This window comes from Geospiza fortis, unplaced genomic scaffold (assembly GCF_000277835.1).
Source record: "Geospiza fortis unplaced genomic scaffold, GeoFor_1.0 scaffold49, whole genome shotgun sequence".
NCBI lineage: Eukaryota > Metazoa > Chordata > Aves > Passeriformes > Thraupidae > Geospiza > Geospiza fortis.
The window spans coordinates 19,872-37,985 of NW_005054378.1; the positions used below are offsets into that span (position 1 = coordinate 19,872).

At 44.2% G+C, this 18,114-nt stretch overlaps 1 protein-coding gene across 2 annotated transcripts; it reads right to left on the reverse strand.

Moving 5' to 3' along the window:
• Positions 1 to 19: 19 nt before the first annotated feature.
• Positions 20 to 18,073, reverse strand: NUDT2 (nudix hydrolase 2). 2 transcript variants are annotated; one of them, XM_031060276.1, is made up of 4 exons: positions 17,885 to 18,073; positions 17,183 to 17,340; positions 13,492 to 13,845; positions 20 to 52 (listed from the first exon to the last, which is right to left on the reverse strand). In XM_031060276.1, the coding sequence occupies exons 2-3, from the start codon at positions 17,313 to 17,315 to the stop codon at positions 13,532 to 13,534; spliced, it is 447 nt and encodes a 148-aa protein (XP_030916136.1). In that variant the 5' UTR covers positions 17,316 to 17,340; positions 17,885 to 18,073; the 3' UTR covers positions 20 to 52; positions 13,492 to 13,531. The 2 variants fall into 2 exon arrangements, with proteins under 2 accessions (XP_030916136.1, XP_005425035.1); XM_005424978.2 differs by lacking the exon at positions 20 to 52 and having other exon boundaries at positions 13,279 to 13,845.
• Between the last annotated feature and the right edge of the window lie 41 nt (positions 18,074 to 18,114).

Below are 18,114 nucleotides of genomic sequence, written 5' to 3' on the forward strand. Positions count from 1 at the left end.
AAATCCTGGAATTTCCTAAGCTGGTTCTGACAGTTGTTCCCTTAGAAAGTACCTGCAAGCAGAGGAGGCAAAAATTAGTTAGACATCAGAAAAAAGTTCTTCACTGAAAGAGTGATTGGGCAATGGAATGGGCTGCCCAGGAAGGTGGTGAGTCACCATCCCTGGAGGTGTTTAGAAAAAGACTGGATGTGGCACTCAGTGCCATGGTTTAGTTGATGAGGAGGCATTAGGTTAGGTCACAGGTTGGACTTGATGATCTCGAAGGTCTTTTCCAACCTAGTTCACTCTGTGATTCTGTAAAAAGTTTTGTTAAAAAGCCAGACCTAATGGTGACCCCATGAGGTGCACTGGGCGGTGGGAAGTCAGGCACCAGCAGGATCTGTGCCTACATGCACAGAAAGAAAACTGCTGAAATAAAACTGCATTTAACACTGACTCTGGACCCCCAGGCACTGGGCGTGAGGCTGTGGTGTCTGTGCTTGGCATCTTGGCCTGATCCCATATCTTGGGAGCCACTCTCCTCTCCCTCAAATCCATGGTAATGCTGGCCCTGACCCCTGATGCCCTGACCTCAAAAGGCAGCCCTAAGCATTTTGCACTGAGGAGGCAGAAAGGCCAAGCTTGTATTCTGCTCCCACATTAACTTTTCCAGCCTCCAACTAATTTTCACTTGGGGGATTTCCTGTCTGTGATGCATTTAACTCTTCAGTAGCCACCAGACCTTCTCCCTTGGCTTGTGCAGGTTCTCCCCAGCAGCAGCACACAATGCCTGGGTGCACAAGCACTTCCTGCACACTGCAAGCCTTCCCTTGGCACCCCTTGTCCCATCCAGGATCAGTCCTTGACCAGTCAGCTCCTCTCCATCTCCTCCAGACCTCTCTGGATTTTGTAGACACCCATCATATCCCCACCCCAGGGACTGGTTTTCCCCATTTGCATCAGCTTTGTGGTGACTTCACCAACCTCCACTGCTTCCTATCATTTATAGATTTTCTTTTTCCGTGTCAAAACCTTCCTTCTTTTCCTATGGCTGCTCTGCTCCCTTAGAGGCCTTCGCTGACCAAGGTCCACTTGGTCAAAAGTGGACCTTGCAGTGATGTGGAAAGATATGAAACCCTGTTGGTAAACCAAAATCAAGATATTCTTAAGAAAGCAGCAGTGGTTGGGAAAAAAAATGGGCCAAGCCACCCCAAACTATTTGCAAATGTCTTTGATCAAGACATCACAGGCAATCCTTAGAAACAGCAGAAACTTTCCCAGTCACACTGGGATTACTGGTAACCAAGGCTTTCTCAGTGGCATTACCTTAATTAGGAATGTTGCATGGATTTTGCCCCTAATCCTACATGGAACAGCATGTCCCAAGGGTGGCCATGCTGCAGAAAAGCAGGGGCCTGTATTTGCTTGCTTTTCTATCTTGTAACCAGACAGAGTGTCAGTATCATAGGACAAATGAGCTGGCATCAAGAAGCCTTGCTAAAATTGTTTATTTTGTTCCTAAAAATATGAAGAGGCCAAAGTGCTCAAGTATGAGCAGCCCAAAGCAGGCATCTACTTGGACTCTGTGGGTAAGGCTGGCATTTTCCAGAGGCGCTGAGTCCCATCCTCAGGGAGTACGTCGGATGCTCTGGTTCCTCCAGGTTAACATTCTTTAAAATGTTGGAGCTCATGGCCTTATTTGTAGGACCACTGGACAGTAGGAATTGGGATGTCATTTTGTCTCCTGAGTAAAGATTTTTGGTGCCTGATGTGTGCCTCAAAGCAAACATCCTCCAGGTTTAGATGTGGGGCAGGACCAATGGCTGCTGGCAGTCACACGTAACTGCAATGTTTGCAGGTAACAAACATGGTGATTGTTTACAGGGGAACAGAAAACATCAGGCACTCCACAGCGGGCAAAACACATAGCTCCTGCTGGGTCAAACAGCAGCACTCTTCTAAGTGTAATGAAAATACCCAAAATTTTCAAATGGAGAGTCATTGCCAAGAAAGGAAAAGAAAATACAGCAAAGATTGTGGCATGATTAATAATAAAACCTGTAATAAAACATATGAGGAAAAGACCTGGATGAGCAGCCTAGAGAGAGAATACAAAAACTGCCAGCAAAAATTTTCAAACATTATCTGAAGCAGGAAGTTGGTGGGGGTCAGGAGGTCAGTAAATAACTGGCACAAAAGCAAGCAGGTTGACCAAAGTAAGGCAGTGTAGGAAGGCTGAATGGATTACTGGCTGTAGTGCTCCCTTCAGACATGGTCAGGGAGGTTGTGGCAGTCACTCTGAAGTTTGAAGTGTTATCAGACAGAATTGGCAACAGAGGAAGTTTATGGGGAAAAAAAAAAAAAAAGGATAAATAATCTGCAGCAAAGGACCAGCCCAAATGTCTTTTGAGTTACAGAAAACTAAAGATGACATTAAAAAATGTTTAAGGAGCGTATGATATCCCTCTTAAGAGGGATCCTTGCACAGCCTAGGGAGACACAGGTCCTTAGGCTCCATTTCAGCATCAGGCAAGTCAGTGGAAGCAAAGAAGAATATTTACAGACAGATAAACATGAGAAAAGTCAATGCAGCTTTTGTAATGGGAATGCCTGACATCCATGATGGTATCAGTAAGAACATAAATGTGCTGAGCAGATCAAGGTCTTGTGCCAGTGTTTGCAAAAGGCTTATGATAAGAATCTTCCACCAAGGCCCTTAAGAAACTCCATTCTCATAGAGTAGGAGACAAACCTAGCCCACAGGCTGGAACAAAGGTGTGGAATAAGTTGACATGATCACAGCAGTGATAGTATCAGAAGGTGCTCAGAAAGATCAGAAGGGATGAATAATGAAGTAATTAAGCTTGCTGATGCCACAAAGTAATTAAGAATAATCAAAACTTAAGTTGACATTGTGAAACTGCAGAAGGAGCTCTGATACCAATGGAGCAACAAAATGATATTTTTCTTAGAACTTCAGAGCTGAAAAATGTAGTGGGCAAAACCATTTTACCCATAAATACCCAGTGATACTGTCTGAGTTAGTTGATACAGAGCACTGGAATGGCTGCCCAGAGAGGTTGTGGAATCTCCCTATCTGGAGATGTTCAAACCCCATGTGGATGTGTTCCTGCGTCGCCTGCTCCAGGTGATCCTGTGTTGGCTGGATTGGACTGTTTGATCTCCAGTCGCCCCTTCCAACCCCAACAAATCTGTGGTTCTGTGATTTTTGGAAGGAGGCACTGACATCTTGTTGTCTTGAGTGAGCTATTTACTTGTCTGATTCTTACCCTCTTCCTCTATGGGCAGATGTTAATGGCCCAGTGCTGCAGACAGGATCCTGGGCTCAGCAGATGTTTTATCTGACCCAGCACAGTTGTCATATTCCCCTGTTACATTGTAACGCACGTCTCAAATTATTACTTTGGAAATGGGTTTCTCACAGTTAAGCTGAAGCGAAGATGTGAGAATCCTGAATTCCACATCCTAGGGAAAAATGACGAGAGTGGGGTGGGGCTGGGGGGACTGTATTAATCCATTTCAATTTCCTAAAGTTTAAGAGAAATTACTTATGAGACATTTCTCCTGCCTTTAGAGGCTGGCAGAAACTCAAGTCCAAAATGCGTTGAATATCTTACCTCCACCCAGCCCTCAGCAAGGGTTAAAAAGAACAGGACTCACAAGTTGCCCACAGATAGCCCAGAAATTTAATTTCCATTTAGATACATTGGCCTGGCAGGAATTGTCTGGATTGGTGGCTATCACAGGTCCATGCAAGTCAACATCCCAGCGCAGACACATTGATCAGACAATCTCAGAGCTGGTGGAGAAGCACTGTGGTTTCTGGCTCCTCTCCTCAGGCATTCAGGCTGAGCAGAAAGCCCTGAGCTGTTTCTGCTTTACACAGCCCCAAGGCATTATTAATCTAGTAGAACCCTAGAATTTCCTGAGAGAAAAACATGAGAGCTCCTTTAAACTACTGTTTATACCATTGTTATTGTGTAGCAGCTTCTGTTTATACTGTCACAAATCTTCTCAGGTATTGAGCCAAATACTTGTATTGGCTCAGTATTGTTTTGGTTTGTTGTGGCGGTTTTTTTTTTCATCTGGGAGGGGAAACTCTGCAGAAATAGTTTAGATAAAAATCAGAGTTCTTGCCTAACATCACTTTTCTATGTCCTCTTTATGCTTCCTCAGTACTGTATGCCCATGAGGCTTTTATAATTCTGTCTCCTGGGGAAAAGAGAGGAAAAAAAGTCACTGTAAAAGCTGGGAGTTGTAATGTGTTGTTATTAAAAGATTTCTCAGAATGTCCATAAATTTGAAACTTCTATTTCTATCCATCTATCTCAGGCATAAAATACACAGCAGAAAGTTCTCCTGCAGCACTGGTGGATGGTTTAGCACTTAACATTTTGCTCAGGATATTCACAGGCCACACCTGATGAAGTTATACTGAAAACAGTGGCAATCCTTCAGCTAATGTGATATCCATCCTAAATCATCTGAGATGTTGGGACCTGTTGCTCTTAAAAGCAACAAGCAATTACAGAAATTGCTTCAAATTGTGCGTTTGTTGTGGGACAACTGCAATGTCTCCCTCTTACTAAAGGATTTTTAAAAGTGGTACTTTTGTTCCTAAGGCGCACAGACCAATGTCAGGTGTGTTAAATCCAAGATAATGTCAATACTCACATGAGCTGCCTCAGCCAGATACTTACACACTTCTGGTGGGGTATGGTTTTATCCCTGCACTGCTTTAATACCTCCAGAAGCCACTTCATAGAAAGTGTAGCCCAAGGTGGCCTAGTTCGCCTCAGATGAACAGCACAAGGGGGATTTCAACTGCTCTTTTATAAGAAAGATTTGACTCGGATAGGGGCAAAAGATCCCTCAAACTAATTCGTTTGGAGGGAGGGGAGGATGGCTACCTAGTTAAAACAATTGAAGTACTGAATTCAATACATATAGATATATATATATACAGGCAGATATTTGATATAATCATTCAAGTTGCAAGGATGTTTTTCCTCATTAGTTACATAACAGCTACTTTCCTCTAGCATTGCTCATGGCTGTCACTATTGGACATGAAAGAACACAAGTACACCACTGTTCTCAAGGTGAATGAAAAAAGAGGCAGTTTATTTTCTGACTCCAAGATTTATAGTTTTCCAAAAGTGACAGCAGACTGGAGGGTGACAGTGACGCCTCTCCAATCACACTGGACAAACTAACAGTCCATCAATTTTCTCCTCCTCCATAAAGGAAGACAAAACAATGGGTTATTTACAGAAAGCGTGTGATAAAGTTCACGACAAGAATGTCAACATCAGAAGGCTTAAGAAAATCTTAAAAAACCAGGGTGACACATGGCTATTCGCACGCTCCTGTTTTTCAAAGAAATGTCATTCCAGGAAATGAGGAAGCTGTGGGAACTGTTTATCCAGGCATGCCCATCCATGAAAGGACTGGTGGGTTACATCTTGCCTCCCCCAGGGTATTTACAAAGGGATGTGTTAGTGCACAGTACTGAACCCTGCTCTGATTGTACCGCAGTAGCAGAGGGACAAGGCTTCCTCATAAGGAACACCCGGCTGGAAAAGTGCATCCGTGCCTCCCAGGAGACCAACAGCATCAGCCTGGCCAGCTGCAAGGAGCACTCCCAGCAGCAGAGGTGGGGCTGGGACCCTGACACAGGCACCATCATCAGCCTGCACACGGGGCGCTGCCTGTCTGCACACAGGATGCGCCAGAACGCCCTGGTCAAGCTGGAGCCCTGTGGAGACTGGGAACGCCAGGCATGGTCCTGCAGCAGGAAGGGACACTTGACTCTGCAGAGCTTGGGCTTCCACCTTGGCACCAAGGAGGGAGGCCACAAGGTCTTTGTCTCCCGTCTGTGCTGCTGCCCGGACAGCAGCTGGGAGGCCCAGCAAACCAACACAACGAGCTCTAGACACACGAGTGTGGATCTATGAAAGTAAGAGGAGGTAGATTTAGTGTCAGATAACATCTAACTTTCATGTCATCCAAGCCATCTAACACAAGGCTTGCACATGTCATTCTAACTCATGTTCACTTCGGCCCCACCAGGGGAAACACCAAACGGCTCCAGCTCAACCCCATTACCTGGCACCACTGGTTTCCAGTAGTGGCTGTTCAGTCTTTTCCAGAAGCATGCGAAACCTTACACGATCAGGTCTCCAAAACCCAGCTGCATTTCTGAGGACACGCAAATATTTGGGCAAAATATTTCTGAATTGGTGCCCACAGCTAAGAATAGTGGAAATTGCTTTCCCAAGCACAAAACACCCAAGGAAGTCTCCCAAAGTCAGGCACTTTGGACTTCAAAAGAGCTTTTGCTATTTTGAAATGTCCTTTTTGGTAAAACAACTGGAGGCAGCTGAAAACTTCTTTTAAACTTACACATATTATTGAGAAGCAGTCGTATCACAAATTATTGCTTCAGTTTCTGAAATTAAAGTTCTCTTCTGTGACACCCCAACAGTACACCTGTCACTAATGAAATCTAGTTGTAACCTTCATTCCATGTTCTCATTACCCTCAGTGAACCTTGCTGCTGGTGCCCAGTGTAGCCATAAAGACACTGGTGAACACAGCAGGTAGTGGGAGGGAGCTTAAGTGTTGCCCTCCCTTTGCATTAGGAAATCCCAGAAGATGACATCAAAAATCATTAAAAATGGGGTTTATAGGGACCAATTATGGCCTTGGCCTTTGCTGAAGAGAATCCAAACTGCTTTCACCAGTGTTCACTGGCGTTTGTCTTAGATGGGACACAGAAAGGGCAAAATCCCTGGTCTTGTCACAATTTTAGGGGTTTGACATAAGGCTACCAAACACCAGGTGTGGTCATTTTACCAAGATGTGGCTGTGATCATTTGTTATGTGCCCAGTGAAGCCCACTGCTGATCACTGATAGTTCATGGTCCAGTCTGTTTCCCACTTTCATTTAAGTCCTTCCTGCAAATAAATGTGGGTTTTGGTACTTTTCTTGTAAAGTTGTGTGCAGAACTGAGACCTGAAAATCACATTCCATTCCTCCTCTTCTCCTCCTCTCCCCTCCTTTCTCGCACTCAGAGACCCAAAATCACCTGGTGTTTGTAATGGTTTTTATGTGTTAGTCCACTCTGTAGATGATAAAGTTCCCAACATTCCTCAGGGAAAATTATTTCCCTAACAGGAGGCTACTCCTTACCTTAAGGTTGACGGACCCAATGAGATTTTGAGCTCTGTAGAAATGAGTAAAGAGAAAATGTGATGTGTCTAGTTGGCATAAACAGATGGATTATGAGTAGAACCTTTTGACACTGAGACACTGTATCTAATTTGAAATAAAAAGAGATACATCAGCTGCTTTGGCTGTCGTGTGTAGAGAAGGTGGACTTTTTCCCCTCAAGGTTTTTAATTAGCCAACTAGAAGGTCAATATGTAATTATCACAATAGTTACAAGTGTTAGTGTTTGTTTAACATTAAGTTAAATATGGACCATACAAATTGGATACCATAATAGTCTAGTTAAATATAGGCTAGGAAATGCGTGGAACATTTAAGATATGGGAAAAAAGCATGTGAAAAGAGCCTTTTCATTCCCCAAGGCAATGCTCCTGGCAGCCCAGGGCTGCCTTGGAGCCAGGATCCCTAAATAAGGCTGTGAGGGTAAACACAGAGCAGCTTTTGAATTAGGCTGTGCCACTTGGTGTGTCTCACACAAAGTCAAAATTTTCCTATCAATCCCATGGTTCAGTCTGCTGGAGGGAACCTCTGACTACTCACTAACAGCACCAAAGTCCTATATATTTGTTCAGGCATTTCTTATCCAACTTCTACCTGATCATCAACAGATAACTTATACTTTGGTGGGTTATCTGCTCAATAAATTACACCTGTGTAGCTGTGCTGTGGGTGCTCATGCCACAGGATGCGATGGGGTCTGGGTAGGCAGCAGGGAGCCCTGAAGTCACAGAGTTTTTGGTCTTGGCATATGCACCATTGCAGCAGAGGGGTGAATTGCTGACACCAAACTTCACACAGCCTCCCCTCCAGCAGCAGCTGTTTGCCCACACACCCTACTCTGCAGCAGGACTGGAGGGCAAAGGAAGGTATTGAGCCTTGCAGGAGGTATGGCCTACTTATAACCCTTTGGATCCCAATTTTATATCTGCAGTGTTGTCAACAGCTGTGATTTTTCCACTTGCCTCTTCCTCACACATCATCCTTTAACAGCTGGTGTTGCACTCATACTTCTAAAACCCATGACCACATCTACCACCAGAAAACAAGCTCTGCTTTGGTTGTTGATTCCATCCTGAGAGGTTCATTTCACCTTTAAAATCTGAGACAGCTGAAAGCCCCTGATGCACAGGAGGAGGTGATTGCTACTGCACCACATCCTTCTCACCCTCCAGGGCAGAGAACCAAACCAGCAGGGCTGGGTTCCTTTTCCTTGCTGGGCAATGAGCACATCCAGGCTCCTGTACAAAAAGTAAACGATAATCACACAGATCTTTGCTTTATTTCCTTCCAAGCTAAAACCATTGATTCGTCAAAGATCGATGCTGTGGACAGAGAGTCTTCTGTGAGCTTGACTGACCCCCCTTTGGCTAACAAGTTCAACAGCACAGTGTCTCCAGAAAAGACCAAACAGGCACAGCTCCCAGCAAACGAGGGTGAGCACTTTTCTGAATGCATAACTAAGAACAGCAGGAAGGAAAGTGTGGGCAGCACTTTGAGGTTACTCAGCTATTTTCAGTGGTGGAAGAGTACCTGAGGATTTCTGAAGAATTTCCATGTGTACCACTGAGTGCTTTCACCCAACATGCTGAGGAGTTTCCCTTGGCAAGCAGTGCAGTGATACAGGCTTAACCTGGAGGCACAGCCACCCACTGTTTTAGGAGCAAAAATTATTTGTGGTTGGGGAACACCAAGTGACGGTAAAGTTTCCTTTTCCTTTCTGGGTCCCATACAAAAGGGATTTGTGGTTACAGTGAAGCCTCATGAGAAATCTGGACCCCTGGTCCAACTGGAAGCTGCTAATCAGAGTCTTTCTGCTTCTTTCACTAGATCCATCCCACAACCACTCCAAGAAACATGGAAATCGGGGGAAAAACACTGGGGCCAGGCTTGCAGGTAGGTCTAAGGATCAGCCAGAGGAGGAAGGGACCAGGCAGACGAAGGTTTATCAGTGCCTCTGTCCTTCCCATTGTGACAGAGATACATTTCCCTGGGGTACTGCTGAGGATGCTCAATAGGGAATGAGGGCACAAAATTACCTGTCAAAAAGACTCTTTTTAAATCTCCACAGGCCTGTGATAAAAAAAAAAGTAAAAAACATGAAAATCAGACAGCTGCTAACACTACTGCTTCCTCCCAGCCCTTCTTCCTTTGTATCAGGAAGATGCAGAGTGGAGAAGCATAAGATACTATTGTCTTCATAGCAAGAAAGAAAAACTTTTGCGGCCACTTTCAATAGGAGGATGTTGTGCAGTGTAAAAGCAGCTGTAAGATGTTGATCTTGTAGACAAAACACTCTTCCTGTTATCTGGCGTTTTTCAGGGACATTACAGGTGATTTTTTGTGGCAGTTGTGGCTATTGCATAAGAACAGGGATATGTACAGCAAACATGTGATGCTTTCTCTGATACCCTTTCAGGCACAAACTGGAAGACAGCCATGCTGGTCCTCAGCCCCTTGGCTTTCATACTGGGATTAATAATACTGACACTCAATGTTCACTACAACAAGTAAGTGAGAGTCAGGTTCATTGGCTTTGCCATGAACAGCATCTTAAAGAAAAACTCCAACATCTCAAAACAAGAGTCTTGGTCTTGGCACCCTTCTCCATTCCACACCTGATGTGGCTGGCTCTCAACAGATGGGTCTGGTCACCAATGTGTCACCCTTGGGGATTTCTCCTCCCTGCCACCCAGTTTATCCATCCCAATCACTGACCCACCCAAACGCAGCCACTGATGTTGGCTCCTCCTCCCCTGCACATCTTGTGCCATTCCTGAAGGAAGTGCCATTACAGTTGCTGACGGGGAGAAGCAACCAAGTGACAGACAGCTGCAGTTACACTCTCTTCTCTCTTCTCTTAGGAAGAAGAAAATCCTCTCTGCTCTGAAGAGTTCTCCAGCCCACAGCAGCAGAGTTGATTTGCGGGAGCCGACCCCGCTGCGGAGAGGGGCCCCCCCCCAGCCCTACCTGCCGCCATCCCGCTCCCCTTCCCTGAGGCACGGAGAGATCCTCATCGAGTGGAAAGATGGGACTGTCACTCCTCTTTTTGACAACATCAATTACCAAGTGGACTAGCTCCAGAATGACAGAGCTTTTGTTCCCTCCCGTGTCACTGTTCCCACCAGGAAAGCTGCCACCACAGCTATCTCCTCCCTGCCCTCGCTGTTTTGACAGGAAGCACAGTTTGGGGTTTTTTTCTAAACACTTGAGTACAATCTTCTTGCACAGGACAAGGGCTGAAGCAAGCAGAGTAGATTGGTTGGTTTGTATAGGCATATGCTGCTTAGCAATTTCAGAACTGCTTTAACCCACAAGAAACCCCAGGTTTTCCTAAATGAAGCTGGGATTTCTTCCAGCTGCAACTGCCCATGGAATCAAAATTAGAGTTACTGAGCATATGAAAAAGTGAATCTTTGAAGACAAGGCAAAAGGTAAAAAAGCAAAAGCCCTGATGATCCTTAAATTCTTTTTAAGATAAAACTAGCTTCCAATAGTCACAGAAGGCCATCAGTTACATTGTCAGTGTGAGAATGTAATTAATAAGCACTGCCTTCTATAAAATCTCTTCCAGATACCTGCCAAAATATTCATCCCCACTAAGTTGTCAATTAAGTAACAGCAAGTCATTTTCTAACTTAAAAGGTAGCACTCCACGGTCCTGTCTGCATCACTGCAAGAGCCCTGCTGAGACATCCTGTGTCTCTCAAAACTTTTCCATATTTAGGATGTACTAAACCTTATTATAACACACATCCTCTTTTATTATATAGACTGGCAAGAAATGTCGGTCATGCTTGTTGGGGATATTGCATATAGAGCCACTTTATTCCAGCTTCAGTCTCTGATTTCCTATAATCATATGGAATAGTCAATGAATAGATACACTGCTCCACCAGAGCAGTAATACAGTTCTTTTTCTTTTAGATAGGAGTAAGACATTGTTTTCAGCCTTTACACTTCTTGTTTGAGCAAAATTACCTGCGACTATCACACTCAATCCTGATCTTTTCTCAGTGAAATCTGCAATGCCTTAGTGCTTTCCTAATATTCATGAATGTATGCTTTCTTTCTCTCTGATTCTGAGATGATGTAATCATGGCTATAAGTCAAGAGTTATGTGGAGAAAGAAACAATAACACCAGGAAATCACAAGTGTGAGCTGTGTCAGTGCATTTGTTCAGTAGAGCAAGGGAAACAGTATCCTCACGTCTCTTACTTGAGCAGTGCCTTTCACTTGACCTAAATTAAGCTGTTCTGCTCTTTCAGTGTAGCTTGGATTTCTCTTGAGTTTGGTTTTATTTAACCTACAGTAGAAGTAAGGTCTCTCCAGGGAATTTAAAATCTCTGGGGTTTTTTAATCATCTTAAAATTTCTGGCTGTTTGTTTGGTTTTGGGGTTTTTTTTAATTATTTTTCTTTTTAAATTATAAAAAGTTTACTGTCATAAGATATTATTATAACCAAAAACTTTACTGGTCTTAAAAAAACAACCCACCAAGCCCTATTGGTTTAGGGCATAAATATCATAGAGGTTGGAAACAATTATCTTTGCCAGGCAGATTATTCCACAATTATTTACTGGAGGGTTTCCCAGATGCTCCTTGGGAAAATATTTTACTATTAGACATGGGCAGAGGAAGAACTCTTTCTTCACCAGGGAGCAGCAAGAATCAGAGTTAAATTCTGACTTTCCAACATTTCTACTTTAAATGAAACTCAAAGACTCTGGGATCAAAAAATGTTTAAGAATCATTTTACTCACAAAATTTGTGGGCATACATTTTGTACATAAATCACTTAAAATTCACACACAGTGCCTGACCCATGATCACAGTTACACCCCTTGCAATTTTGTCCAAGGAGCACATCACCTCACAGTGCACAGCACTGGTCACCCTCCAAAACCTTGACAGGCTTTGGGAGCACTACGTGAGCAGTGCCATGAAAAAGGAAATACTGGCTTGGGGCTGAGCTAATGTGTTTTCCAAAGCATCAAGTGCCTGCGCTCATTACTGCTGAATGGGCAGAACCGATGACTTGTTAATGACTCTCAAACTCCAGCTTAATATGCTAATCTTGCTCATAAACAGGAAGGCAGCAACACCATTGTTTACACAGCACTGATTAAATGGTACCTCGAACAATAATGAAAAACCAAGACTGAGGCTGCACAGGCTTTTAACTCTCCTCTCCCACTCTCACTGGTTATTACACTCTCTGCCACCACCTGAGCGGAACACTTCTAAGGAAATGTTCATAATCAAAATAAAGCCTGACTGTAATGTGGACGAGCACTGAAGTTTTTTATGTGTATATATACATACATATTTATATATAAAAGCCTCCTTATAGTGCATCCCCTTTTTTGAAAATATAAATATATGTAATTTTAAATAACTCCACTGGAAGATAATGGAGTGACACACAAAAGACTCCTGTCACACTGGTACCAACATTAGTAATGTCTGCTACCACAAAAGGGGGTACTGAAGTAGAAGTACTGATAGTATGAAAAAGACATAGATTGCACATAAGCTTGGATATCCTGTGCAGAAAGTGGATTAAATACCCTTTTCCAACCCCATGGAAAATCTGTGGCTAAGGTGTCTGTTAAAGATCAAAAAAAATAAAATAAAGAGGCAAAAGAACTTCAATTTACGACTTAAATACTGTACCCAACCATTTACTAAGACTGTCTGGGTGGAAAATGTTCTCACAACAGTACAATATGGATGTACATAAATTCATGATACAAAAAAAAAGACCTGAAATGATCTGACAAGTTATCACTGCATATCACTGGAAGAGTTAGGAATAGAACTATTGCTTCCTCATTTGAAATTCAAGGTATGACTTCTGCAGTAAGCGTTTTGTTATTAAAAATCCCCATATGCTCATTTTCTCAACTTTCTAGCTTTACATCAGCAAGTCAAGATGTATCAAGTGTTTGATTTTTCAAAAAGACCTGTGGTTGTTCAGCACTTCAAGGAAAAAAAAAAAAGGAGGAAAAAAGAGAAAAAGAAAAGGAGACAGAGACAGAGGAAGTCTTTTGTTAGCTTTGGGTTCAATTCAGACATCTCTGGCTTAGGGTTCAATCAGACTATGCTTTTTTTGTGCTAGCTAGGAGAGACAAAAGCACAATCTCTTTAAAAGCTCCTTGTATCCTCACTGAATTTCTACAGATTAAAAAAAAAAAAAGAAATCTACATTTCTGCAGCCATATAATTCTTCCTTCAGTTTAAAACATAAAAAGCACACCTGTCTCGTCAAGAAATCCCCTTATACTTCACAAAACCACTTATTCTCTGGAGCACAGAAACTGATGCACTTCTTTCAGCATTGCTTGCATGTCCTCATATTCTGCAAATTTGCAGGCATCCTCCAGCTTCAGCCACTGGAAAGCTTGGTGCTCCTCTGACAGCTTGATTTCTGTGTTGCAGTCCTTCATTTCTGCCAGCCAGTACACGACGGTCTTGGGCTTGCCATGGACAGGGTAGTGCAGCTCCTTCTTGTAGCCCTCGATGAGGGTGAGCTGGCTGGCCTGCAGCCCAGCCTCCTCCTGTGTTTCCCGGAAGGCTGTCTGCAGGTCATCCTCCCCGGGGTCCACGTGGCCTGCCAAGAGGGTGGAAAAGTAAATCTCCAGGAAGGAAACTCACGTTCTGCTTTAATCGGGAAACACTGGGAGGCAGAGATGAGAGTACATGGTAGCTGACACAGGATGAAATGGAAATTGGAGAAGAGAGATTGTGTTTCCAGATCTTATGTCTTGATTTATCTTTGTCTTGTGGCTTTTAGGATCACTGTTTATCCCTCGCTTCCTGAAATTTCCATCAGCCATCTTTTCTTCGCACTCCTCCCCTCCACTTCTGGAGCACCCTACACCCATAACGTTCCACCTTGGATTATACTGAGGACTGAGTCCCTCATTTTTCCTTCATCCAGTTAGAGCAGAGACAAGTCATCTGAGACCCTCAATCCTCTCTCAACCATGTCCTCTCACATAAGCTTAAGGCTCAATTCTGCAAAACTCTTACTTGTGCCAACAGTCCAGAAACAACGGGACCAGGCACAGACATGTACCATTTAAAAGGTGCATTTCATTTAGGCAGCCCGGGATTTTCTCCTCTTCCATAGTCCCCTCTGAAACAAGCAACAAGTCTAAAAGCCAGTCCTTTCAACAGCTGGGTAGTTCTCCTAGGACACACCATTTATTTTACATTGCTCAGAACGAGAGGTGCCACTACAAACAGAGGATAAATATAACACATCCCCAGCCATTTGTACTTTTGTTGAGAAATGTCAGATTTGGTTTTCTCATGAAAGCTCCAGAACATAAATAGAACAAGCCAAGCAATACCTCAAAAAAGCAACATAGCAGGAGCTGGAACATTTTGGGAGGTAAAAAAGTTTAAGCTCTGTTTTGTCCCTGGTGTCAGTCTATTTTCTATGTAGCTGGCTCCAAATAGCTATAATTTCATCACAGAGATGAATTGTTCCTCAGGTCTCAGATACTCAAAGTGCCCTTTTAGTACCACATCTGGGGTATGTGGGAAGTTTGTTTTGCCTTTGCAACAGGTCCCACTCACTTCCCTGCCTGTGTATCAAAAATGTGAACATCTCTTACAACCAGACATCACCTCCGATATAAAATGCACTTTTCTTTCAAGCAGCCAGTGTGCAGAAAACAGCATTTGATACCTGTTGATAACCTCAGGTCAAGGCTCAGTAAGTTGCCACGTTTGTGCAGTACAGTCCACCTGCAGAGCAGAAAAAGGACTGCAGGCAGCACCTCACACACCACAGCTTTCAGATCCTTTCAGATCCTCCCACCTGTTCCCACTGGTGCAGTTCTAATAGACTGAGAAGGAAAATGAACCCTACATCCCCTTCCCATCAGCCTCAGCTAGGGCAAAGTCACAGTCCTAGGGGCAGAGATAAGGCTGATGAGGTTCTTGTGAGGGGATCCAAGCAAGTCCAGTTTAATCCCATAAGAGTTGCAACAGCTTAGAGAACTTTTAAAATAACAAGGTACAGCTGTAGCTGTAAACTGCCTTTTGTGTGCGTTTTGAGAGACAATTAAAACTTCTCCTTCTGGCTCCTGCCCCACGGAATCTGTGTCAACATTACATACATGTTACCACACTGCACATCCCAGGGTTACCTTGGAAGTCCACTCCTATCACAGATATTATAAAATAGAATAGCTTCTCCTCAATAAATTCCCCCAAATCAATACCAAGCTTCTATTACAGACCACCATCAGATTGTGGGTTTTGATCTCTAAAATCTGAAGTGGTGTGTTGAGGGAGGTGATTCTCCCCCTCTGCTCTGGTGTGACCCCACCTGCAATGCTGCATCAACCTGGAGCCCTCAGCAAGGGAAGGACATTCACCTGCTGGACTGAGTTCAGAGGAAGCCATGGATACAATCAGGGAGTGGAGACCTCTGGATGAGAGAGTTGGGGCTGCTCAGTCTGGAGAAGAGAGCCCCTTCCAGTGCCTAAAGGGTGGTGGTTTATGAGAAAATCAGGGACAGACTTTTGAAAAGGGCCCAGAGTGACAGGAGAAGGGCCCCTGTTTTTCATCTAGGAGAGGGCAGACTCAGACTACAGACAAGGAAGACTTGCTTTTAGTATGAGGGTGGCGAAATACTGGCACAAGTTTCCCAGAGGAGCAGTGAGTGCCCCATTCCTGGAAACATCCAGGTGGGATGGGACTCCAGCAACCTGCTCTAGTTGAGGATGTTCCTGCCCACTGGTGGGGGCTTGGACTAGACAACCTTTAACAGTCCCTCCCACCCTACACTATTTCATGATCCTAGGTGTGTGAGATGTATGCTTATGAGACAATTAGCTCCCTACCAAGACTCCTACAAGTAATTTAAATCACTTGTCCAGAATTACTGTGTTCCCAGGGAGCCTTCCAGAAGGATTTCTTCTCACAACAATCAATCATGTCCCAGCAGATGTTTTTTTAGCTTTCCACTAGGCTGCAAACTCAATTCCCTTAGGCTCTTGGTGGAGTAGACAAAGGGGGAGGTTTGGAAAGTTTTGTTCTTTCCCTCAGTAGGAGAGCCTAACTGACACTGTAAAAAGATTTTTTTTCCTCTAGTTTTCAAGTTCTTTTTTATAAACTGCTGCACCATGCTTTGAAAGTGACACATTTTACAAAATAAGAAGGAAAAACTATCGGGGAAAAAATCTCAGGTGGGAAAAAGCAGCAAGAAGATCTCTAGGGAACCTGACGTACTTTTGTGCTGCACTTTTCCTGGTACCAGGGCTGTGACTGTGTACTACCAAACACTGGCTCTGCAATGTGCCTTTATGGAGGAGGCGCTGCTCTGTCCTGGGACACAGGGTTTGTTTTCTACTCTGAGGCCTCACTGATGACCAAGAACAGCTGGCAAGGTGAATTCTCCTATCTGTCCCTCTCATCTCTATTGCATTAGGCAAGTGATCTTCATTAACGATCTCCTGCATCTCCTTAGAACAGTGTATTAAAGTGCTCTGTTACAGATTTCAGCCTGCCTTCCTACAGACTGTGACCACAGCCCTGCAGACTCTGATGGGTCAAACAATCCTGCACTGGCCACACCACAGGTGCCTGGCAAAGAGTGAGACCCGAGAAAGAAGGCAGAACATCCCCTCATCAGCTCACTTCAGTCGTGTGCACACCCTTCCAGAAACATCAGACACCTGAGGAGCTGGGCTGGGCGGCACCCCCTGCCCCAACCCAAATCATTTGTGCCCAACACTCGGTACAGCCACAACCTGCAGAGGATTTCAGCCTCAGAACTGCCCCCTCAGCTGTGTCAGGAGCACCATCACACAAACAGCACAGCCAGCAGCTACTCCCAGGGGGTGACTGCCCCTCTAAACTGACCTCAGCCAAAATCCTCTCTGCAGCCTGACACCAATGACCTCCAGCAGTGTCACCACAACAGAAATCACCTTTGGGCGGGGTCCAGTGGTGGCTCCCGTAGGATGTCTGCAGCAGGAGGTACTCGATGCTGTCAGTGACCTTAGAGGATGGTGCTGGCTGCAGCCTCCTGAAGATGATCAAGCCACAAGCTCTCACAGCCATTCCCCTCTGCCAGCTGCACCAGGAGCTGTGGAACAGCACAAAACACGGGGCTCGAACAGACCAGCTCTATTCAGCCAGCAAACAGATCTCAGCACAGCAAAAAAAGTTGTCCACCCCTTGGAAGTTACTATAGAATTAAATTGTATATTATTAGCCACCTTTGAATTGTAAAAAAATTTCCCTTGTGATCAAGAAGCATGAAAAATGACCTGCATGTCACGTCTTTGTTGCTGATAAATTACACACCACATTGCAGGGAGGGGAACAAAATTACAAAGCAAAAAGAAAGCCACAGATTAACACTCTGAAACTTTTCCACTGCAAAACTGCAAAGGCCCTGCACAGAGGTAATACCTCACCATTACTGGAACTGGCATATGGAAATAACTGCTCTGGACAGTTTCCCTGGAGCACAGAACTCCTCAGGATATCGGGGCAAAGCTGAGAAAATGAATGACAAAGGACAGGCTTTCTGCTGTCCCACCTAGACATAAGGCTGTCATACAAAACTAAAAGTTTCTCAGCACGTCTGTTAAGCACTGGTTTGATGTAAACAATAAGGAACACACCTCTTAAGTGATAAATATTGTCAGCAACAAGCTACGCAGCCAGCATGAGTAGTCCTATAGAGAAAAAGAAGCAATGGACATAAGTAAGCCACGCTACAAATTTGGCAGATTCCCAGTTACAGGAAAAGCTTTGCATTCCGAAAGAGACGCATAGATCAGTAAATAATTTTTCAGAGCACTGTATTTTGCGGGGACGCCAAGAGCGGCATTGTAAGACCTGAAGCTCCCAA

Coding starts and splice junctions, on each gene's coding strand:
- NUDT2 (XM_031060276.1), bottom strand. CDS start 17,315: ATGGCTGTGAGAGCTTGTGGCTTGATCATCTTCAGGAGGCTGCAGCCA. Junction 13,846..17,182: donor CCACTGGACCCCGCCCAAAG/GTGATTTCTGTT, acceptor CCCTCTTGGCAG/GCCACGTGGACCCCGGGGAG.